Source organism: Drosophila busckii, chromosome 3R, assembly GCF_011750605.1.
Source record: "Drosophila busckii strain San Diego stock center, stock number 13000-0081.31 chromosome 3R, ASM1175060v1, whole genome shotgun sequence".
NCBI lineage: Eukaryota > Metazoa > Arthropoda > Insecta > Diptera > Drosophilidae > Drosophila > Drosophila busckii.
The window spans coordinates 21,929,487-21,953,663 of NC_046607.1; the positions used below are offsets into that span (position 1 = coordinate 21,929,487).

Sequence of the window (24,177 nt, forward strand, 5' to 3'; positions counted from 1 at the left end):
ACTGCTTGCTTGAACTTTCTTGTATAACCCCTATTACTTTAATATAAATGAATAAAAGTTTTTATTTCCATATATGGGTATATTTTTTATTTTTTTTTGGGTTTTACATTTGACTTGTTATGGTTTGGACAAAAAAAAAATACATCATCACATACATTTAGCATACATAATACAAATACAAGAAAATAGTTTAGTTTAAGTAATTACAATTATGAGAAAAACTGTAACTATATCTTTGGAATTAAACTATCGTACACTGTAAGAAAAAAACGCAACATGAGCGTATTTAGCTATACAGTCTACAATTTAACAAGAAGGTACAGGACACGAAAATATTGCAATTGCTACACTTGAAGAAACTTAAGCGTTAATCAGCCGCGGCATTGATTAGGCATAAGAGCAAGAATTAAGTGCAGCAAATGCATTTTTCATGTGTAAACCAAATCTGCACATGACTCAGATGTATATATACATATGTATAAAGCTGTGCACAGTATTTAGTTATACATGAGCATGTGAAAATTTGGTTACAGTAGAAGAAACAGTTAGTAACTTATAACATTGCAATGTTGTAAGTTAGAGAAAACGATAGTTGTAATTAAATTACAGTTTGTAAATCCATAAACGTTTTGCATAGAGTTTTTGAGATAGAAAACAAAAACAATATGAAAAACGTTATTGAGCTTACAAGCAGTTATTTATAGAGTTGTACATATAACACATTAAACACATAAATTTACAAATTAGACATTAACACAAGACAATTACATACATAAAACACTTTAAAATAGATTAACATGGCTTTTTTAAAAACAGCGTGCCGTCACATTAAACTTATTTAACTAACGCTGGTACCAGACCCCGGCGTTTTCAGCTCCCGACATTAAAAATTATACTCCAAATTGTCTTCAATCATTTGCAGCACACGCTGCCGTCCGATTTTGTTCCAGAATACATACGGCTCTGGGGAGCCCGTCACACTACGTGGCCCGCTGTGAATATAAAATCAAATTTATTAACTATTTAGCAGTAGCGACTTAAGCACTTACTTCTGGTAACAATCGAAACGCACAATGTTATTTTCATTGATCAGACATGAATGTATGTCTATAACTCTCAGATGTTTGCCCTCACTGCGTATGAATTTATTAAAGCGATCCACCTTATCGCATATTTGATGGCTATGACAATAGTTGGCCAAGGGTGCCAATGTGGTAAGCACTGGCACAAATCTGCGATTATGCATTTCCTTGATCAACTGTCTAAAGTCATGTTGAATCTGCACCAGCGCCTTGCCACGCAATATATCCTCCGAGCCAATATTGACTATAATCTGTGTCATCTCGGGCAAATCTACATGTTCTATGCGCGCCTTGGCTGCATTTATGGTTTGTCCAGAGACGCACAAGCCAGACTGCAGCACTTGTTTAACTAAATAGGCAGAGTGTACATAACTGTTTAACTTTTACTACTACTACTGCGTGTACTTACATTTCCTGAAGTGGCATTTGAGCTCCATGCGTGCCAAATACAACAAGAAATCATCGCCCAATAGCGGAAAGTCCAATAGATATGCATCATAGTCGGAGTTCATGGTGAACATGGACTCGTGCTGCGATTGACATGACAATGTTGTGGGTGTGGGCATAAAGTCATGTTGCGGCTTTTGCATAAACTCATCAACTGACGCCAAAGGCTGTGCTGGCAGCATTGGGGCTGCGGCATACATTTCACATAGCTTCGTTAGCTGTTTCTCTGTTAGCTGATATTGATTATTGCTGCAATAGAAAACAAGTTAATGCACTTCAAGTTGACTGCAAGTTCACACTTACAGATGCTTGCAGTTGTCCTGATAGTAACAATTGGCAGGCGTTGCAGCCTGCACTGCATGCGCTATTTTATCTGCTGGCGGCTTTTCAAGCAGATTGAAATTATTATTGATATTGTTATAATTTGGCTTAAACCGTTTGCTGTAGCGTGAGCGCCATAAACGTGGTGGCTGCTCATCGGTGCTGTTGCTATTGCTGCTGCTGCTGGTGCGTTGTCGCTGCTGTATGATCATCTCCTGCAGATGACGTGTCTCCTCCTTGGGCTTTACATTGAACAAACGCTTGCCAGTTTCACAGCATTCGGCTGTTACACCTGGTATAGTAAGCAAAAAGTCTGTTATATTGTCATGCACTGGAAAATCCAAGCCCATTATATTTCGATAGTCACCTAGAATTCAAGTTAACATTAAGCAAACACTTTATTATTTATAATTAACAGCTTTTAAATTATTATAAATTTGTGCTACTTACTTTTGATTCTTGATATCGTAGCGCCATTTTGGGCATGGGCTAGCAATATGCCGCGTATTTCAACATCTATGTCTGGATAATCATCGCGTATGCGCATATATGTGGTATCCAAGATCGTCATAGTGTTTTTAGTAGCACTATGGCTCGATATTAATGTGGATGACAAAAATGTGTTAACAATTTGTAGCTCCTGACCTACAAGTCTTCGAGCCACTGGCGCTTGCTTTGGATTTTTTTCTGCACTACTCTCACTCGTTTTGAACAATTTGCGCAATTTTCGCAAATAATTTTTCTGTTCACCAAATCTGGAGCACTTGTCGTTATTGTTGGCTGGTACAAAGATTTTGCTAAACTGACCACTAGTTCGTTGTTGTTTCTGTTGTTTTAGCAGTTGCTGCAGCCACTGCCGAAAACACGTGGTTAGTTTTTTAAATGCCGTAGTATTGCGATCGCTGTTATAAGTGTTCGGCACGCTGTTGAATTCACTTCTGAATGTCGCCATCGCTCTGTCGAAAGTGAATTCACCGTTCAAGCTGAGCAATTCTTGGAAGTTTGTAGACTTCTTTTTGACACTCACATGTATTGATAAATGCAATAACTGTTAAAGCTCTCTTGCTCTCCTTTTGCATTAGGGCGCTTACAGCTATGAAATGAAAAAAAATAAAAACTGGCTTAATATAAAACTAAAATGTGAGCTGCTTAGTTAGCCAATTAACATGCTATTAACATTTTATTATTATAATTCGTTTTAAAAAATAATTTTTATGCTCAAGATAAATAACCACCTTGTCTTGAGGCCTGCTGCGAAAAGCCGTTATAGATAAGCAATGCATGCGTAATAAGTAATTACAGACAAAATGAATGAAAAAAATAACCACGTGCATTGCCTCAACTCCCAGATGATTATCGCACGAATTTCACCTGCAAGCGGCTATACACTTGGGAGTCTGCCAAATAGCATTGATGAATGACCAAAGAGACACCCCTTGATATAGAAAGGAAATTCCACAGACGTTGCAAGTGTGAGGTTAAAGCTTTAAGCTTACAAAGACCGCATTTCCTAATTGCTGAGGAAGCTGCAGAGACGTGACATGCAATTGAAAATCCACCCATACCCAGCGACTAACCCCCATTGGTACTCTAATCTTTAATTCCAGTTACATGTGTAAGTCGCTGAAGCACTTGTCAAGATTTTTCTACATTTACACATTAAAGACTACAAATTGGTTGGAATTTCTATGGAATCTCAGTATGGCACTACACCCACATCCACATCTGTAGCCCCAGTGCACTTTGTCAGTTGCTTTGATTGGATTCCAAGCTTTGCGGGTGCGTCTGTGTGTGTAAAGTTGATAAATTAATCGTCTAGAACCATAGGCGACACTACGTTTAACAAATATTCGCATAAATTATTAAACGTCAACGAGATCGGAGGCGGCTTTGCCAAGCATTTAAATTTTATTATTAAATTTTGTTTGTGTATTACAGCTGCGAGCAATTATTATACAGCAAATTTATGCATAAATGTTCAAAGCTATTATTGTCTCTTAGTGGGTAGCCACCTGATAATTTGTAGTATTATTTACCAAAATATTTTATATAAAGCCTACAATTTAAAAATTCTTACAACACTTTTGACTTGTACGATCTCTTTGGCCAATCACTTCATGTTCCTAATTACGCTTATCCGTTTGCTCAGTAGCTCTGGACCCCAACATCTGTTACAATTTGCTGTTATAAAGACAGGCCAACAACAGACCGCAGCAGAGACTCGGCTTAAACTCAAATACGTGCAATTAGAGCCCTTTGTTGACTGTTACCTAAAATAGCCAGTTGCCAATATAAATGCTTGCAGATTATCTACAAAGTCACACACACACACATGCATACACACATACGTACGTGCTCTACCTTAACATATTGTCAGTGTGTGGCCTGCAATTAGCATGGGTGTCAATCAAGCAGCTTCCGATTCCGGCTTTGAAATGCTCTAATCCACATTTGTTTCTTCAAAGCAGTGCATGTTTTATCTTTTAAAAATGAAATGCAATTTATTTTATTTTCTTTTACCATATTTAAGAAACATGCAAAGGCACAGCGTAAAGGCAAATTTTATTGCCTTTGCTTTATACAAAGTCAGTGAGCAAGAGAGGCAAAGCAAATGCAATTACGGTTTGTTTGACTTTGTTGTTTTACACTCGCTTACACACACAATGAACAACCTACCACTTAAACGCCTGCAAGAGCAAGCACCGTGGAACAAATTCAAGTTTAAATATAAACACTCCCTAGTTAAAGCCGTCGCAACGTGTGTTTAAACCACTGTGCTTGCTCTCCACAAACGAAAAAACATCCACTTCTAAGAAAACATGAAACGAGAGAACCCGACTGCACCCAGTGGCGCACAGCTAAATGGCTACCGGCGAAAAAGTGCATTACAGCTGCTGAAGTGCTCAGCAGCAATATGCATTACGAAATTCATGCAGTGCGCTTCGCAAGTAAGCGATCCTGTAAGCGACATTTGCGCCACTGGCGATCGCTCTTTACTCTCGCTCTCTTTGCTTACAACTCATACAATTGCGACGAACCTTTGAGTCGAACACGAACACGGATCGAACACTGTTTTAACAGCTATTTTCTGATGAATTTTGCTCTTTCTCTCATTCTCTTATTTTCTGTGCGCACGTAACGACGCAACGCAGTAGCGTTGGCTAAAGTGTTATTTATATTTTAATATAATTATATTAACGTGATTTTGCGCGCATCTGACAAATGATGATGTCTTGACGTGTTTTTATAAAATGTGTTTGTATAAAGGTTAACGTAAAGGCAAAGCAAAGCAAACGAAGTTGCCCGCGAATAAATAAATGGCGCGCATGTGTATCGAATAACACGAAAGCAATAACAAAAAATAATGATATTAATGTTTAAATAATAAATACGAATAATGCTAGTTGGCTAATAACGAATAACAACGACAGCATTAACAACAAATGTGAGTGTGTGTGTGTGGAATAAAACAAATTAAAAATCAAAAACAAGCAAACGTAAACAAAAGGTCGCAATGACGCGCGAAGAAGAAGAAGAGGTGCGCTTGCTGCTGTCACGACATCAGGAGCGCATAATGCTTGATTTGGGCAGCACAGATCTGCTGGCGGTGCTGGTCAAAAACTCGGTGCTCAGCCAAAGCGAGGAGGATATGCTGCTTAAAGCAGCAGCCAGCGCCGCAGTCGGCGTCGAGCCAGGCAGCGCGCCGTCAAGCGTGGGTGCGCTAACAAAACGCAAGCTCAGCGCTGTCGTCAGCAGCGGCAGCAACAGTGGCGGCAGCTCCAGCGGTGGCAGCGCCAGCGTCAGCGGCGTAGGCGGTGAATATAGCTCAAGTTTAGCGGGCTCCTCGCGCAGTGCAAGTGTTAACGGTGATCATGCCCAGAGTGACAATCGCTCGCTAACGCCCTCTGTCGGCGTCGGCGTTGCCGAAACTCTCAACGATGCAGAAATTTTGCGCTTACAGTGCAACAATCTCATCGACATCATTGCCAAAAGTGGCTTTGAGAAATTCAAACAGTTCTGCTACGCCATCGAATGCGAATGTCCACAGCTGATTGAGGATTTAATTAACGATCGTCTAAAAAGCGGTAAGTCGTAGTCTCGCTCTCTTTCTATTTCTGTCTATAGCTTAAGAACCGGTACGACAAGCTTCGTAATCGCTTTGACAGCTTTAGCATCGCATTATCTCATCTAAATTATGCGCGTAATTGTGTTCGATAGATTCTTAAATTGGCAAACGGCGGCTAATTGGTTTTTTTTCTCTCTATATATTGGTAAATTGAGTCTGCAAATTGTGTTGGGGGCGTGCCAGTTATTATGGCTATTATAGATAAGCAGCCAAGGCAGGCGGCTAGACATAAAGGCTTATATGGATTGCAAAAGAAATAATAAAAAACATAACTAATATAACGATTTATGCTCAAATTAGGAGTGTATAATTAGATATTTTCTAGCTTGCCATCATAACTGTCTTTTAAAATGGTAGTGGGTAGAAAAAAAAACACAGATGTAGTAAAATCTTATCAGTGTATATTTGTTTGGGGTTGTCTACGACTGATAATGAAATCTCAATGAAGATTAAAAAACTAAAGAAAAGAATGCAAGAGTAAAAAGAATGTTATAAAAATAAAAAGTAATTATACAGATTGTAGTAGGAATTCTCAGTGTATTCTCAGCCCATTTTCGCACAGCTGTTGATTCATTGATGCATTGACCCGTTGCCTGCAGTTCAAGCAATCAAGCAACGTTTCATACATATATCAAGCGTAATGTATACAATGGAATGTAAATTTTCTAGACAAGTAAATAACAACAAATGAGGCATAGGGTGGGCACTGAATTGAGTTGGAGAAAAGCCCATGCAGCTAACAAAATAAAAATATTATTATAGCGCGGCTAAAATTAGTGCATTTAGCTATTGTTTATATTGTCTAAGCTATAAGGCTAGCATGTGTGCGTATCTCAAAGTTATGAACTAAGTATTGCATTTAAATAATTTAACTTTACTTTTAAAAAGAGTTAACTTTGCTATAAACAGCATGCTGCCAATTAAATAGTTAAGGCGTATTTCTCTACAGAATTGTTACAAGTTTATTTTTTATGTTTTAAAAGCAAACTAAAAACAACAAGCGCCAATACTATTACAACTCAACTGCTTGGCCCCATGGCAAATGTTGTGTGTATATTGTACATAAGGCACTCGATCACGTTTTATGATTCTGGCCACGATTACAAGAAACGCGTTACGCGTGGTCCAATGTCCAATGGAGCTATAGCACACATGCATACGTGTGTGTGTAAACTGCGCTTGTTAAGCAGCCCATAGGGTTTTTTTTTCTATGTATGTATGTATGCATGTACAACTGTGTTTAGCTCTAGCTCTAGCTGCAGCTATTCATCATCATCATCATCATGTTGATCATTCACTGCGCAGCTTCATCATTATGTTTATTTTGGGGTTGACGTTTACTTTACTTCTCGCTGTTTGCTAATTTCTTGTACGTGCTGTTCTTGTTTGCTATTGCGTTCTTCTTTGCTGTCATCGTCATTTGCTTGCTCGCTCAGGTAGACGTACGTTGCTTGCTGTAAAGCCAGTCCCAGTTTTTAGTTTTTCCATCTCTTCTTTATTTCGTACGTAAATTACAATTATTTACAGCCGCTCCTGTCTGTTGCTGTCTCGCTTGCACGCTCTCTCTAGCAGCGCTGCCGCTCCCTTTGTGTCTTTTTGCATTTGATAATTTATGCTGCATAATCGGCTTGCTGACGTTTATCGTTTGCCATTCTCCCCGCTCACTCTCTCGCGCTCTCACCCGCTAAGTGAGTGCGCGGCTCGCTCTCTACTGTGCTCGTTTCCTTTTATGTTTATTTGTTGATTGCTTTGATTTCGCTTTTATTTTTACGTGTATTTATCTTATCTACACTACACACACACAATCAACATCATCATAATGATGTTCACCTTTTGTTTTTTTCTGATTCTTGCGCATCCTGTTTCTCTTTCTGACCTGAGACGTTTGCGGCTCTGTTGTTTGTCTTTTGTTCCAAGTCCTACTTAGGCTGCGCTCTCTTGCTCTTTGCGCTGCTCTTGCTGCGTTCGCTTAAAGTAGGTTCTTCTTCTTCTTGCTACGCATCTACTGTTGGGGGTTTTTTGAGTTTCTTTTGAGCGCTGCTTTCGTTCCAGTTACAAGACGGTAGGATGTCGTCTGGCGCCATTAAAGTATCGTCTTTATGTTTGCTGATCAGTTAAAAAAAATGGGTTTACTTTTTCTCTGTCTGGCTAGAGTGCTGCATGTGGCTCTAACTTGCTACATTTTGCAACAAAGTTGCAGGCAAGCTAATTTGGTTAATGGTAAAAGCTTTTAGCATTTGCAACTTTTATGTTAGCAGCATTAATTTTGTCTAGTGTGTGTGCAATGCTAATGGAAGTTTGTGCTCTCAATTTCTACAGTTTTATACATATTTATATGTTTATTCTTGCTACTTTTAATCATTATTAATATGCTTGGCAATCAAAGCGCAAAGCGTAGCAAAAGTTATAGCTACAAGTTCAGGCGTAGCTTCTTTTAAGCCGCTTAGCCGCACAACTGTCACGTTTGCTGGGTCTGCAGTTCAGTTAACTTGTTTTTCTGTTGTTGACTCTCTGTATGTTTTACCAATTCTACAGTTTCTACGCTCTTTCTTTACAAAGCAGCAAGCCCCAAAGCAAAAGGTGTGACTCATGCTGCTTTTTTCGTTGTAAGCCAAGCTACGCTTGCAACTGCAACAGACACACACACACATGCACATAAAAGCGCAGACAGTCTGCATTTGTTGTTAAAAAAAATACACTAAGCTCAAGCTGCGACTTGCAAATAAAAAATACAGTCTATGCCACAAGCTGTGGCAAGTTGCAGTGCAACTTCAACGCTGCAGTTGTTGCAGCTGCTTTAACTGTTGCTTGCTGTACAACAACAACAATAATTCCGTTGTGTTTACTGCATTTTGACCTGAGCACAATAAAAAAAAATATGAAAAAAGAAAACTCATCTATGCCTCATCTTTGCTGCTTGCATCGCGTGAGTTATCATTGAGTTGAGTTTTTCTTTTGCTACATGATTTTTGATGTTGTTATTTTTACAAGTCATTAGCTTTAATTTACACACATAGCTATGTATGTATGTGTGGCTGTTTAATTTCATTCATAGTTGGTTCTAGCAACGAAAACTCGTTAACGCTGCTCTTTACGTTCTTACACAAGTTTTCATGCGCTTAGTTCCAATCAATTGTTTGTTAGCCATAAAAGAAAAACTCAAAGTTATTTTCACTGTCTTTGCTTGTTCAAATTTATGATTGATTGACTTTGATTGACAAGCATATAAGTTAAGTTTTATTTGATTAAGTGAAATGTCAAACGCTAAGTTAATTGTTATAACTGTAGCTTGCCTTTGACCTTGCTTTTTAATTAAGCCAAAAAGCTGTTGACATTCGTTTATTAAAAGTCTTGCGCTGCTCCATTTTTTATTTTGACCAACTTTTTGCTTAACAGTTTTACATTGTTTACGTTTTTGCGTGCAGCTATATAAAAAAGAAAGTTAGCTAAATTAGACTACGCTTTGGACAATTGTTGTTGCTGGCTAAAATTGCTAAAAGCGAGTAACATTTGCGGTCATTGTTTTCGTATAGACAAACGTTAACTATTGTAATTGTAATTGCGTGTGTTTTACATGCTTAAAAGTGTAGAGAAAAATTGCCAAAAATAATGATGATGATTATCAAAAGGCGAGGGAAAGCGCATGTAATTTGAAAATAATTGTAGTGTAGCTGAAATTAAATAGAAAAAAGAGCAAATAGTTTAAAGTAATTACGTTGCAAATAAAACAAGAAAAAAATTGAGTTAAAATTAATTAAATAATTTTGGCATATATAGGAAAAGTTGCAAAGAAAAATTCATAAATCAAACACATCACATGTATTGTAAATTGATTTATTAATTAATTATGAAACTTTGAATTTAATGACTTTTTGAAAATAATTGTAGTGTAGCTTAAATTAAAAGATCGAATTGTAGAAAAAATAAAATAAGTAGTTAAACAAAAAATTAAATTAAAATCTAAAAAAAAAAAATGGTATTGTATATGAAATAGAGTGATATATCCTCATATCTAAATAATTATTTAATTGGCGAATTGTTTGACTTGTTATTATTATTTTCTCTTTCTTCCAGTAAATTAAATAAAAATAGAAAAAAATAAAATTAAAATCTAAAAAAATATTATTGCATATAACATACAGCGATATATCTAATAACTATATAATACATTTAATTGGAGTATTGTTTGACTTGTCTTTTATTATTATTTTGCCTTTCTTTAAGTAAATTAAATAATAATGGTAGAAAAAATAAAATAAATAGTTGAACAAAAAATTAAATAAAAATCTAAAAAAAAATGTTATTGAGTATAGAGTGATATACATTTAATTGAAGTATTGTTTGACTTGTTTATCATTTTTTTGCTTTTCTTTAAGTAAATTAAATAAAAGTAACACTTAACAGATTGACCGCAGCACATAAAAAAGTCAATATTGTTATCAATTGATTTTATTTGCTTTTAATGAAAGCAAAATACAACAAACATAACTAAAAGCAGTGATTGCTGTTTCATCTCTGCTCACTCCCCAACACTCGTTAGTTTAGTTAAGTAAACAGTAAGTTCAGCTGTGTGTGTGTGTGGTCAAAATTTTAGTTCCAGGCTCTGCCACTCGCTCATCAAAAGCAATTTCGATTGACATTGACAGCTGCCGCCTTGGGCTGTATTTGTCACTGACTGAGATGCCTAACATGCCCCTTGGATGTGGCATGAAATCTAAGCCAAAATGGCATAACTTATTTGCTAAATCAATAAACAATAAACACACAAAATTCAGCAGAACTGGCAGCAATATACACAAAAATTTTAAGTAATGTTGAAACGTTTTAAGAATTTATAAATGACTGCAAATTCTAGTTAACTAATTTAATTGTATTGATTAACAATCGCAAGCTTACAATCTTTAGCTTGAGAGCACATTTATCATATTCTCCTGGTAGGCGTCTCAACAGCTTTGAGTCATAAATTTTAACACAAGACTGCAGCATGTTAAAAAATTTATAGAAAATTCAAATTGTTGCCAAGTAAGCGTCGCTGTTCAGTTTGCAGGCAGCGCTGGAGCGGGCGCCAGTATGCGCGAACAGCTTCCGGCAAGAAATCGCCCAGTGCTGTCAGTGCAGCTTTTTTATAGCTAAATTACGAATACGCTGCAAAATTTACTAGAAAACAAAAGGGAAATACATTAAAAGCATTATAAAAACAAATGAAATTTTTTACAATATTTATTTAGCTATATAGCATATATGCCAAATATTTCTTTTGCTGGCAGCTCTAGCCAATGTTTATCTCAATCATCGACAGCAATTCAAGCAACTCCATGGGCAATCAACAGAACACTAGAGACTCGGCAACAGGAGAATGTTCATGTAGTTGCAACAACGAGTCTTCTAGCACTGTTGCGCTCTCTTTCTAGCGCTGCCTCTCACTCTGTAGCTTGGTCCAGGCATTGCTTTTAATGAAATTTCTTAATTGAAGTTGCCAGACGCCGGACATGATTCAATGCCTTTGTTGTTGTTATTCTTGATTTGATCTATATTAATCAAGATCAGGCTGCGGCGGCGTCTACATATGCGAAGAAAGCTGCGCTGGCTGCTCTTGTTGATTAAATTATTGTGATTTTTTATGCTTTAAACAGAGTTAACTAGCTTACGTATATTTTTAGTAGTTAGCGCCGTAATATTTATTTTTGTCACAAGACTTAACAAGCTGCTTGTGCATTAAAATTAAATTAACAAATCAGAATGCAAGTGAGGTTTAAGTAATAAATAAATAATAAGCTTAGGCAGCCTGATAAGAATTTTTGTAATTTTTTGAAATTTATTTTTGTTATATTTATTTTTCCTACAAGCTGCTTGTTTATTAAAATTAAATTAACAAATCAAAATGCAAGTGAGCTATAGCTATTATATAAATAATAAGCTTAGGCAGCTTTATAAAAATTTTTGTAATTTTTTAAAATTTATTTTTGTAATATTTATTTTCGCCCTAACAAATAATTTAGCTTAGACACTACGCAATTTGTAATTTTAACATAAATTCTAAACATTTTTGTTGAGCTTTGAATTACATTTATATATAATATATATATATATAAATCTAGCCTCAATTCAATGCTAGTTCAAAACGCTTTTCAACTGTTTGTTGCAAATTAAGCAAAAGCAACGCTTCAATGCTTCAATTGTTAACGCTTGAATGTTAAGCTAACGCACCTGTGGGCCACAAAGGTTAGCCACGAGAGTCAACAATGAGCGCATTGATTGCATGCCATTAGACACACACACACACACATAGACATAAATACATGTACTAATGGCTGCAATTCCAATTGAATTTGAAATCGAAAACGTTGCCACAATAGCAAAAATTAGAGCGCATATTGTTTGTCGCTTAGTTAGAGGCAAAAGCGACGCATACATGTGTACATATTGATAGATTGACAATATATATAGACTACGATATTGAATTCGGTTGCCACTGTGTAAATATTTTGCTGCACGTGCCGCAAACGGAAATGCAGCAAACCCAAAATGCAGACGTTAGCAAATAAATGCGAACCAGAGCAGCCGCTTGGCTTAAGCCAAATTGCTTTTGTTTTTGCTTTTTTTGTTGTTTTTGTTGCTGCGGCGGATGCGGCTGACTGCGGCGCAATTAATGCTGCAATTTTATGCAAACAGACACACACACACACCCTCAAAATATATGTGAGTCCCTGTGGGAAAATTGCAATTTCTCAACACAACAGAGTGTATGAAATAATTTATTTATTGCATGTCTGCAATTGATAATTTAATTTTACACAATTATTATAAATTATGTTGGGCTGCTGTTGAATGTTCATTATCAACGCCATCATTTTTATTGCAATTGCTGCATTGAATGAATGAGAAGAGAGTGAGCAACACACTGTGGGCTTGGGTGACAATTTATTGCCTTTATGTGGGCAATTTATATATAGCTTTTGTACAAAATATATACAATGTTGAATTAAAGCATAATAAGTGACTACAGAGTTTTGTTAATATAAAAAGAGCGTCTAGAGCTTTGTGAATTTAAAGTACATAAGACTTTGTTATAAAAGCTGCATAATTGCGTGTAAATAGTTAACTTAGCTGCAACTTAACGCCCACTGTACATGTGTGTATAGACCAATTAACAACTGCTGTTATACTTTTGGCTTAAAGCAAGCGCCACCTACGTGAATATTAATTACAAAAAATGTAAAATTTAATAAACAACAATTTAGGCAAGAGAGCTTCATTAGCTTAATTTCAAGCTATGGCTAATATGTGCATGTTGTACACCGGAAATGGGCACGCCCACTTGTAAGCAGCGCCTGACTTCATTAACAAGCTGCAGCTTTTATATAGCTAATTGCTGCTAAACAGACAATGCAGCTAATGAAATAAATTAGCTACTAAATTTAGCAAACTGCAACAACTAAAAGTACAGGGCATGGCCATTAAACTTGGTACGTCAGCAAATGTAGCGTGAAACTGTAGAAAACAAGCAGCTTATATATTGAGCCAAGTTGTGCATAAATTAATAAATTCAGTCTCGTTGTTGTAAAATGCAGTCAAAGCATAAAGGAAATTGCTATAAATTACATGGAATTGGTTACGCCAGAGTTGGCCTAAAATATATAAAAAAAACAGGCAATATTGAAAAGGCATTTTTAGTCTACTATAATGAAGTGAAGAAGTAGTGAGTGCTTCTATATATATAACGCTCATTCATGCAACACAAACTGTCACGAGTCTTGCAGCTGTTGAACTGATTGAACTTGCAACATTGTCGGCCACGCCTACTTTGACGTGCAGCATGCAGTGTTTATGTCTTAAGCAAGCTTTAACAAATTGCACAGTCAGCTGAGCTTGCTGAAACGCTTGCTACCAATCAATGCTATCAAATATTGTTATACACTTTGACTTAAGAAATGAAAAAGGGTAATGCGAAGCTGCGCAAATGTTTGTAACGGGCAGAGTTAGGCGTGGCAGATGCCATAAAATAGATATAAGCTTGAACAGCAAGACAAATAGAGTTGCTAAAGTCATGTTCGTCTGTTCGTCTGACTGTATGAGCAACAGAATCTCAGCAGCTAAAAGCGCTAGAGCAATTAAATTTGGTATATAGCTGCTACTATAGCCTACCCAAATTGCTATGCCAAAATAAACCTCCCTCTTTCCACTTTAAGTAGTCAAAGTGTATATAAAAGTTGCTTGCGCTCAAGTTTAACAACAGCATCTCAGCAGTTATAAGAGCTAGAGCAACTAAATTTGCTATATAGCTGCTTCTATAGCCACGCTAAATTGCCTTGTTATCATTTCCTCCCTCTTTCCAAGTAGTAAGTAGTCAAAGTGTATCTAAAAGTTGCTTGCATCCAACTCGAATGCAACACTGACTTGTTTTTCGCTGATGTTAAGCTGTCGCCGCTGTCAGTTCGCTCTTTGTCTGCGCTGTCTGCTCTGGACAAGATCATGTGGTTCACTTTCACTGCCGTATGCCATTTCTTATGCATTATTAACATGTGTGTGTGTGTGTGTGTATGTGTGTATGTGTCTGCTTTGTGGTCATTTCCACAAGACCACATATAGTCAATTGTGTGCCGTGTGGGCGCCTGTTAGCTAAAAAGCAGCCAACGCCAAAATCACGCACACATAGATATACACATATATACGTGTGTGTTTGTATGTGTAGACAGCTGTGTTTACTACTCCATCAACAGCGTGCGGCGTTGTCATCATGACCCCATACACATGTAGTTTGGCACCCACACGTGTTTCTCTCTTTTTTTTGCATATTTTTCTATATCGATGTCGAATGTCGTAGCAGGCGAAGCAGCCCAAACACACTCGTCGTTAATGCAACCAGACGCCCCAGGCCAAAACGGTGGAGTTTTTATATAGAGTAAGTGGCTGGGGTACAGTGGGCTATGTGGTATAGAAATAGAAAGAATAGTATAAAATGCCAATCAATAGTCAATAATTATAGCTACACTTGAATAAACAATTTGATTTCAAAATAACTTTTTAAATTGGCTTAGCAAATTGCATCTAAATTGAATTTTAAGTGAGTTACAATTTATAATAAAATATGTATATTTTAATAAATACATAAATTAATAAAAAAGGGTACAAGGTTAGAAATCAACAATTTGATAAAAAAATAATAAAAATATTTAAAAACTTCGGCTTATAGCGCTGCTAATTAAATATAAATTGAATTTTAGTGAGTAAAAATTGATTATTAAATACAAAAAGCAAATATGTATTTTTTTTTTTTAAAACATAAACAAAAATAAAATACTACAAAATTGCAATCAATCAAATCAACAATTTCATATAATAAATAATAAAAAAAATTATAAACTTTAGTTTATGGCTTGCAAATTGAATCTAAATTGAATTTTAAGTGTGTAAAAATGAATAATAAAAAATTTAAAGTTAAATAAATCATAAATAAATGAAAAAAATTACAAAATTGCAATCAAAGTCATATTATAAATTTGATATAAATAAAAAAGAGAATTAAAGACTTTGGCTTATAGCGCTGCTAATTAAATCTAAATTGAATTTTAGTGAGTAAAAATTAAAGGCAATTATGTATTTTTTATACATAAATAAATAAAAAATAGTACAAAATTGCAATCAGTAGAGAATCAAGAGTTGGATTCGCACTGAAATCAACAATTTGCTATAATAAATAATAGAAAGATTTTAAAACTTTAGCTTATGTCGCTGCTAATTAAATCTAAATTGAATATAAAGTGTGTACGAAATTTGTAATAAAATATAAAAAGCAAATATGTAATTTGTGCTGCTATTTGTTGTTCCAATAGTTAACAACATTTTGACGACTGTGCGCCCAGCGGCACTAAACGCATTAAAAGGCAATATTTTTACGCAAACTTCATTAAAGTCAAATGACGGAAATTCAGATATTAAAAGAGCTGAGCGAAAAATGATGGATGAGTTTTTGCAAAAAGACTCAATTTGCAGTCATGTGAAAAATTTCACATATAAAATGCAAAGCCAATTGCATGCAGCTTTAAATTAAATACGTTTTGGCGTTGAGCTTAAATAAATTTGCTGTCAGTGCATGCGAGAGAGACAAGTGTAGCTGATAGCCCAAAAAAAACAAGGTACAGGTACAACATGGGCGGAAGCGGAAATGTGCTAACGCCTGCAACTAGAAAATGAAAGAGGAGCAACAACAATTTGCTTAGTTTGCTAAAAATATTGTGCACGGTGAGAGATAAAGCGAGAACCGCAGAAGTTGACTGGCCAAAATGAATTAACATTTTGCATGTATGGGCCAACTGGCCCAGGATAAAACACAGGATACTGTGCGCTTGAAATTCATATACGTTTTGGCTTTTTCTCTTTTTTTTTTTTGGCAACAAGCTTTTAGCCAGTTCAACAAGCAGCAGCTACAGCACATAAAACATTTGCAGACTACAGTGCCGCCCAACACGTTTGCATGCAGCATGCGGCATGAGGCAGGACGAGCAGTTAGACTGCTATGGGGGCGTGGCAACGCGTTTTTAGCTTTAATGGCGCAACTTTTAGCCGCTTAAGTGGTATAAATTGCGTTGCAACTGCAGTTAAGTTCAGTTACACTCCCCAAAGCAGATGCATATCGCTCTTTTTTTTTGGCTGCTGGGGTTAGTTGGCTCTCTAGCCAAAGTGCAGTATAATTTATAAGTCAGGCTAGAGTGTAGGCTATAAATTAATGCATAGCAATTGGCTGAAGCTCTTAAACGCGCATTAAACACCTTTTAAGAATGTTATAGATGCTTAAATTTGAAAGACAAACTAACAGTTTTAAAGTAATTTAAATTCTTTCTTTATTTAATGCCATAGTGCGATATATTAATGCGAATATTCATTCACTAGAAAATTATAGCAAAAATGATTTAAAATTGATTTAGTATTTAAAACTACAGAAAAATATGTTGAAACTAACTAATTTATTTATTTAATGCCAAACTTAACAGTCTTTGGGGTAAGAAAATTTATACAAAAATTATTTAAAATTTATTTAGTATTTAAAACCAGAGAAAAATTTGTTGAAGTTTACTAATTTATTTATTTAATGCCAACTAAATAGTCGTTGGTGTAAGAAAATTTATACAAAAATTATTTAAAGTTTATACAAAAACTATTTAAAATTTATACAAAAATTATTTAAAATTTATTTAGTATTTAAAACTAGAGAAAAATATGTTGAAGTATTGGAAATGTTAGGATTGTGGCAAGAATTAAAATGAAGCCAGGAACTCAAACAGAACAGATTTATTTAATTGCTAATTCTTATAAATTAATATTGAATTGAAGCTTTAAAAATGCAGTGCTTAATTAATTGTTAATTTTCATATATATTATTATTGCATTAAAGCTTTTAAATTTAGTGTATAATTAATTGTTATTTCTCATATATTATTATTGCATTTAAGCTTTAAAACTATCTGTATAATTAATTGCATTTTGTGTAAAAAAAAACATGAATTTACTCACATAACGACAAACAACTAGCGTAGATAAGCAAAAAGGTTTTTGTGTTGCTCATAAATCAAGTAAAATGTTATGAAATCAATCAAAATTAACTTTTAAGTGCGCACACAGCCCAACAAATATATTTGGTAGAAATAGAGATAGAGAAAATGCACTTCCTATTAGAGAGAGAGACAAACACACAGACACATTAAAGAGAGATGAAGGGTGAGGCAAGCGCGTAATTATTATTAATTTGTCAAGTATGTAAAACAGATGCCCTCTGCTCTCAAAGCAGACACACAAACGGGATGCATGAGTTGAGGGGTGAGCTGGTGGGGGCATGACAGTTGTTGCACTTATGCTTGCAACATCTGCGGGCGCACACCATGGAATTGCTTTCTATTTGTTGCTGTTGCCGCTGCTGTGGCCACGCGTCAGACAACTGCATTTAGACCCAAAAATAGGGCGTTCAAACTAGGGAGGGGGAGCGACTAGCCAGACAGGCCAAAGAGAAAAAATAAAATAGGCAAACAAGTGCAGACAGTCTGGTCTGCCTCTCGCTCTCTCTCTCTCTGTCTATTTTTATATGCATTAAATGCAGTTTGTGCAACGTTTCGATTTCGATTTGAATTTTTGTTTGGATAATTTATTTATTTTACTTGGCAACGCTGCCAAACGAACTTTGAATAAAACTGCAAAGCTAAACAAAAAGTTCAAACGATTTAGCAAAAAGTTGTGCAAGACAAAAACTGAAGTTCTAATATTTATATTTATTTATTTTTAAATGAATTAAACTGTAAGCTAAATGATAAATTTAAACACAAAGCCAGAATAAGCAAGTTTTTCCTTCTATTGAATTGAATATAATGAACCAATTAAAGAACTTTATTGTAGCTGCAAGCTTCAGATCTACAGCATTGTTTAGACGCCATTAAGTTGGAGTTCTATATGTGAAAGCTTTGGCAATTGTATGCGAAGCTGAGCAAGTGCAATGCTCAAGTCCATTGTCCTTTTGTTTGTTGCTATTTTTAGCGACTAAATAAATTTGCATATAGTTGACGCTGCTAGCTGTGACAGCTGTGCAAAGGATTAAGTCCAAGCATAATCCTGTTAGTTTATGCAATGTCAAGTGGTAAAGACAATGCCACCAACTGAGCCTAGACAATGCTCAACACACACACACAGCTAAAAATGCTAATGCCAATGTATTGCTGGCCATATGTGGAGGTGTTCGACTCACTGTTACTGACAAGTCACCAAAAACGTACGAAACTCATTAAAAATGCATGTAAAAGTGAGAAGCTCGCAATTGCACACAATTTACAAACATAAAACAAAATGCCAGCTAAGCATATCCAAAGCATAAATCTACATCCTGTAGACCGTACGTACATTAATCTCTCTCTCTCTCTCTGGCGCATTGTTACGAGTGTCTTTTCAAGTTATAAATTATGCAGCTTGCATTGCAGTCAGACTCTCAGACTGAGTTCTGAGCTGAAAATCGATGCTATATAGTGTAAGCGTATTAAGTGACCAGCAATGGCAGCACTTGAAGCCAGCAGACGAGTGCAGAAAAGTGCAGCCAAGCGTAAAATCAAATAAAACGTCAACGTTGCTTCCTCCCTGGTTCACTGGTTGGAGTGTCAGGGGCCGTGACGCGTCGTCCAGCGGCGTTTTTGCCAAGCTAACCAGCCTGTCAGGCCCGCGCGCCCTGTTTGCTTCGCTGGCTGTTGCGTTGGTGGTTGCCCTTCATTTGCTTTAGTCCATTGCCCATTTGCCCTTGTCATGGCAGCTGCGTCGTCGTTGCGACAATTTCAAGTGTCAATTGCTTCGGTTTGGTTACTGCGGTGCAGCGAGTTCGCTTCGCGACTTCAAAGCGCCTTGCAATTCGCTTTCTCTGTTGGTGTGTGTGAGGTCTAGAAGCTTTAAACTGTTGCTTAATATGCGTAAATGTAATATAAATTAGCAGCAGCAGAGAACAGCAGCAAGCGACTAGCAGATACACTTTGTGGCAGAGCAGATAAATAAGTTAAACAGGGCTGCAGTGTTGCATTTTGAGACTTTAAACAATTGCAGCCTGTTTAAAATACGTTAAGCATTTAGCGTTGTCTTAATTTCAGCCAGTGTTGCCATTTTAGTTTATCCCCAATTTGGAATCGAATTAGAAACCCTGTCTTAAGGTTTGTCGAAAAATAAGTAAGTAAAAGTTCAGCAAATAGAGCAAATAAGCTTTCTTATTGATATAATCATTTGTATCTCTTTATAATATAGATATGTATAGAGTCTATATATACATTCTTTCTTTAAATCTATCTCGAATGCCACACAAATCTCTAGAGAAATAAAATTCCGCTTAAAGTATTTCCAATTAACGCTTTAACAGAATGCAGCAGCATGGAATTGAATTGTCTTAGCTCCAGCAAATATGCATAGAATAATCAATAATAAAACCTCTATAGTATAGAGTCTATATATTCATACTCTATTAGGAATGCCACAGAAATCTCTACAGAAATAAAATTACGCTGCAAGTATCTTTAACATTCCACGGGTTGGTCTGTGGACAATTAAATTGAAGTTGAAGTGTCCAATCTGATTGAAAACCGAGCAGCATTAAGCGTTGTCTAAATTCCAGAAAATAAATATTGCTTATACCTATATAGCTCATTTGTAACTCTATAGTATAGATAGAGAGTCTATAGCGTACTCATTCTCTCTTGAAATCTAGCAGGCATGTCGCAGAAATCTCTAGAGAAATAAAATTCCGCTGAGCGTATTTCCAATGACATTTTACGCTTTGAACTGTGGCACAGCAGCATGAAACTGAATTGAAATTTAAGCGGAAGTGATTTCTATGGGGTGTGCCTAAATATAATTTTGTATGCTTGACTTGTTTGTAGAACAAACAATATAACAAATTGTTAAACTTTCTTTTCTTTATTTTGAATAAGAAAGTGTATGAAAAAGTTGACAGCTTGAGGTCTAGCGGTTAATTGTATAACTAGCTAAAGTATTAATAACTATAAGCTATAAAGCAGCTAGCAACAAGCTTAGCTGCATTTTTGTTATATTTATTTTGATCTTCATATATAAAAACCCTATGAACTGCGTTGCTGATTTGGAACTGCTCTATGCATATTTTTAGAACAATTAACGCATGCACTTTAGTTCTTATAACAATTGTTTATATAAGCAAACAATTCAAGTGTGTTTTTTGTTAAGTACTGAGCGCAGTCTGATTGCATTTAGCTGCAATGCTATGAAGTGGCGAAAGGCCACTTAATCGTTTAGGCTCTAACTGGGTCAATTGCTGATTTTCTCAGAATCGAACATAGGGCAATGTTTATGTTCAACGAAATTCTATTAAACCTGTGTGTAGACATTAACCCAATTTACAAATGAACTGCAACTTATTTTTATACTTTTCTTTTGCTTACAGGTATGTAGTCTTCCTTTCTTACTTATGGGTGTGTACGGGTAAGTTGGACTTGGCATAAAATTGCTGAAAAATGTCAAGCAACTCTATCAAAAATCAAAGATCTGGACAACAGCAGCAAAGAGTTTTATGTGCTGCAGCTCGAAAAACTGTCAACAAGTTAAAGTGAGTGTTGAGTCAAGTCAGTTCACCTGTTGGCTGCTGCTTTGTTTTTGTTGCTTAACAAGTTTTCAATTTGTAAACGCGCGTGCTTTGAATACTTACTACACATACAAATACAATTGAGAGTCAAGTTGCCAGCCAGGCCAACTGAGGCACGCGCGCATGAGCCTATGTTGCAAATATGGCAGCGTGCCACAAAAGATTGCAGCTTATAAATTATGCTGACAATGAGTTGCAACTTAAATTTAGTTGAGTTGCAGTTTCGAGTCTTTTTTGTGTATGAACTAGAACATAAATTAGCGTTTTATTGCCTTTTATGCTGTTAAGTCTATTAAATCGCTTAGCAATTTTATTTGCTATCAAATTTGCATATTTTAATTTGTATATAAACAAACAGAAGTCAAAAGCTGCTTTAAATTAAATCATTTTTTTTTCTTTAACAATTATTTATATAATGTTATGCTTTTCATATTTTGTTGTTTGTTTGCCATTTAAAATTTATGTGCTTTGTTAGCCGAACGTGTTTTGTTTTTAATAAGCCAAATGAAATGACTGCTTTGAAGTTTGTTGGCTCAAATGAAATCATCGTTACTTCTAATGCGCCCACTTGTTGTACAAAAACATTAAATAGCACTTTGGCCATATTAAAAGTTGCTCGTTGATTTTCACACACAGTTCGCAGCCAATACATTAATAACTATATCAAAGTTAGCTCAAAATTTATAATTGCAGCTATAACATTACCAAATTGTTAAATAACAAATTGCACACACCAAATGCGTTTATAAACAACTGAGCACGTTAATAAATCATTATTGACCGCATGTTCGTAAGAGACGACACCCTTTTGGCCAACAAATGAGCTACAGCTGTTGTCTATGTTTGGCCAAAACCAATCGATCAATAGCCCCAAACTAGGCGGCTTCACAATTGCCCATAAGTTGCTAACTTGACAACTTGACCAAATATGCCAAAATGCAGGTGGCAAAATTAGTAAAAAAAACATAAAACCAAAAAAATATAAATTTTCGTACATTGCACAAAATAATTTTTGGCAAGACATAAAATCGTCGAACGACGACGACGTCAGCAATTTGTTTTGCTTATGGCGGCGGCGCTGCAATTGTTTAACAATTTTTTATGGCCAGCTAAAGTTGCCGGCGCCATATTGTCTTGCCAACAAAAATGTGGCCAACTAAATTTGCTAAATATTAAAAAATGTAAACAATTTGATTTATACTAGAAGCTGCCAAATGACATCAGCTCATTGCTTTGAGCTCAGCTTAGCTCGTAATTTAAATGAAATACATTTTTGTTTCAACTACAGCCTCCCTCCCCTCTCCAGCCCACAGCTTAGCTTTAGTTTTAGTTTATTCATGTGCAGCGTTGCAAATCGTGCTCTAAGCCTTGGCATTCATTTAATACTCTCTCCCCATATAGTACGTAAATTTATTGCACTCACTTTGGCGTGTGATTGGAATAATTGCTAACAATTTGCTGTTGAAAACTTGTATGTAACTTAATATTATGGCGCCTTGGGCATACAAATTGTTGGCCATAATACATATGTAGCTACAAATTAATTTTTTTTTATTACACATACGTCAGGTGTGGCTGCCTGGCATATTCTATATTTCCATAACAAATCCATGGCTATTGAATATTTTGAAATTTTATGCTAGATTGCTTAATTTATATTTCTTCACACGTTTTTGAGTCAATTCTTTATCTTGTACAACAATCGCTGCTATTTAATAAATGTGGAATTTATAAGCTTGTTGTAAACTTTTATTTGAGCATTTGTATTAATATTGCGCTTAATATTTGCTCAACATATTTTTATTGCCACTCCTCACACATATTTGGGGCTTGTCTTGCAACATTTTAAGCTCTTCATTAACTTTTGTTTAACAAAAAGTTGACACTCTCGCCTCAGAAAAATTTTGAAAACTTGTCATGCCTGTTTTAACTGTTATGTATGAAGAACTGCCTTAGGTTAAGTTCTTTAGCATCCGCTTGAAATACATCGATCATATAATTTGCTAAATCGTACACTAATGAGCCAGCATTTTGATTTTTTTTTTTGTATATAAGACACGCGTAAGTTTTGGAGCTTTTGTTACACTACAAATCTTTCAGTATATAAAAGCAAACAGCATATGAGCTTAAGCGTATAGAATTCAACTCATTAGTACACACAAAAGGCAAAACTAAGAATCGTATACAAAGCAAGAGTCGAAGCGTAGAGCGTTTTATGCTTGGATTGCTTTTGTTTTTCATTCTAGATTGGGCCACATGAGAGCAACCAACAAAATGTGAGCATTGTGAGATTTTTAGCGTAATCTATATATAGTTATATACACATGAGTGTGCGACACGTTATAAAAAACGTGCTGTTTGTTAAGTTCTGAGCTTTGCTTTGGTTTTTTAACTCTTTATGCAAATAGCATATGCAGCTTTATTAGTAAACTTAAAGCTCGTTACATTATCTTAAGTTGATTTAGCTGCACTTTGAATTTGTAGAAAGTGTTGCGAAAACTTTCGCAAAAGTCGTGAGTAAAATGCAAATAGAGCAAACGCTAATTTTTTAGCACTGAATTAAGCTATAATTTAATACAAGTGAACTAGAGCGGAAATGAGAATGATATATAGAAGACATATGTGGGCCAGTGGCTGCTAACTTTATAGCTATGCAAATTAAATTATTGTGATGTCAAATTATAAATTTGAACTCTTCAAATTTGAATGTGTTTTAATTTTTAGAACGCACTGCATTTATTTGCCAGACTTGCAGTTATAAAGAATCCAACTATAGAATATATATGCAAATTAAATTATTGTGATGTCTAATTGTACCGAAATTATAAATTTGTAGTCTAAAATTTGAATGGGTCTTAATTGTTAGATCACTTTGCCTTTATTTGTATGAGCTGCAGCTTTAAATAAATCAAACCATATTATACTTGTGTATGTAAATTAAATTATTGTGCTGTCAAATTGCGTATTTTAAATACTAAATTAAATACCTAATACTTGCTTAGTCTCTAATTTTACTAAAATAAAGTGTGCAAATTTAAAGAGATTTTTGTTTTAATTTAGCAAGCAAGCAATTA

At 35.5% G+C, this 24,177-nt stretch overlaps 2 protein-coding genes across 9 annotated transcripts in view; one reads left to right on the forward strand and one right to left on the reverse strand.

The window, feature by feature from the left end:
• Nucleotides 1-204: 204 nt before the first annotated feature.
• LOC108602136 (maternal effect protein oskar) lies at nt 205-2,806 on the reverse strand. Of its 2 annotated transcripts, XM_017990165.2 has the most exons (6): nt 2,301-2,325; nt 2,218-2,246; nt 1,833-2,142; nt 1,492-1,778; nt 1,050-1,431; nt 206-992 (listed from the first exon to the last, which is right to left on the reverse strand). In XM_017990165.2, exons 3-6 carry the CDS (start codon nt 2,060-2,062, stop codon nt 884-886), a joined length of 1,008 nt encoding a protein of 335 aa, XP_017845654.1. In that variant the 5' UTR covers nt 2,063-2,142; nt 2,218-2,246; nt 2,301-2,325; the 3' UTR covers nt 206-883. The 2 variants fall into 2 exon arrangements, with proteins under 2 accessions (XP_017845653.1, XP_017845654.1); XM_017990164.2 differs by lacking the exon at nt 2,218-2,246 and having other exon boundaries at nt 205-992; nt 1,833-2,217; nt 2,301-2,806.
• Nucleotides 2,807-5,030: 2,224 nt separating this feature from the next.
• LOC108603224 (tight junction protein ZO-1) overlaps nt 5,031-24,177 on the forward strand; it is a 72,399-nt gene continuing 53,252 nt past the window's right edge. For 3 of the 7 annotated variants that reach the window (XM_017991823.2, XM_017991824.2, XM_017991822.2), the window contains exon 1: nt 5,322-5,935. In XM_017991823.2, the coding sequence (XP_017847312.2) occupies nt 5,365-5,935 (571 nt within the window). In that variant the 5' untranslated portion in view covers nt 5,322-5,364. Of the gene's footprint in view, nt 5,936-24,177 lie in introns of all 7 variants that reach the window. The other 4 variants (XM_017991832.2, XM_017991831.2, XM_017991830.2 and 1 more) reach the window with 4 other exon arrangements.

Excerpts from the sequence above, each read along its gene's own strand:
- LOC108602136 (XM_017990164.2), bottom strand. The coding sequence starts at position 2,802 with ATGGCGACATTCAGAAGTGAATTCAACAGCGTGCCGAACACTTATAAC. Across the intron at positions 1,779-1,832 it reads CAGGACAACTGCAAGCATCT|CAATAATCAATATCAGCTAA; the intron begins GTAAGTGTGAAC and ends TTTCTATTGCAG. Across the intron at positions 993-1,049 it reads CGTTTCGATTGTTACCAGAA|CGGGCCACGTAGTGTGACGG; the intron begins GTAAGTGCTTAA and ends TTATATTCACAG.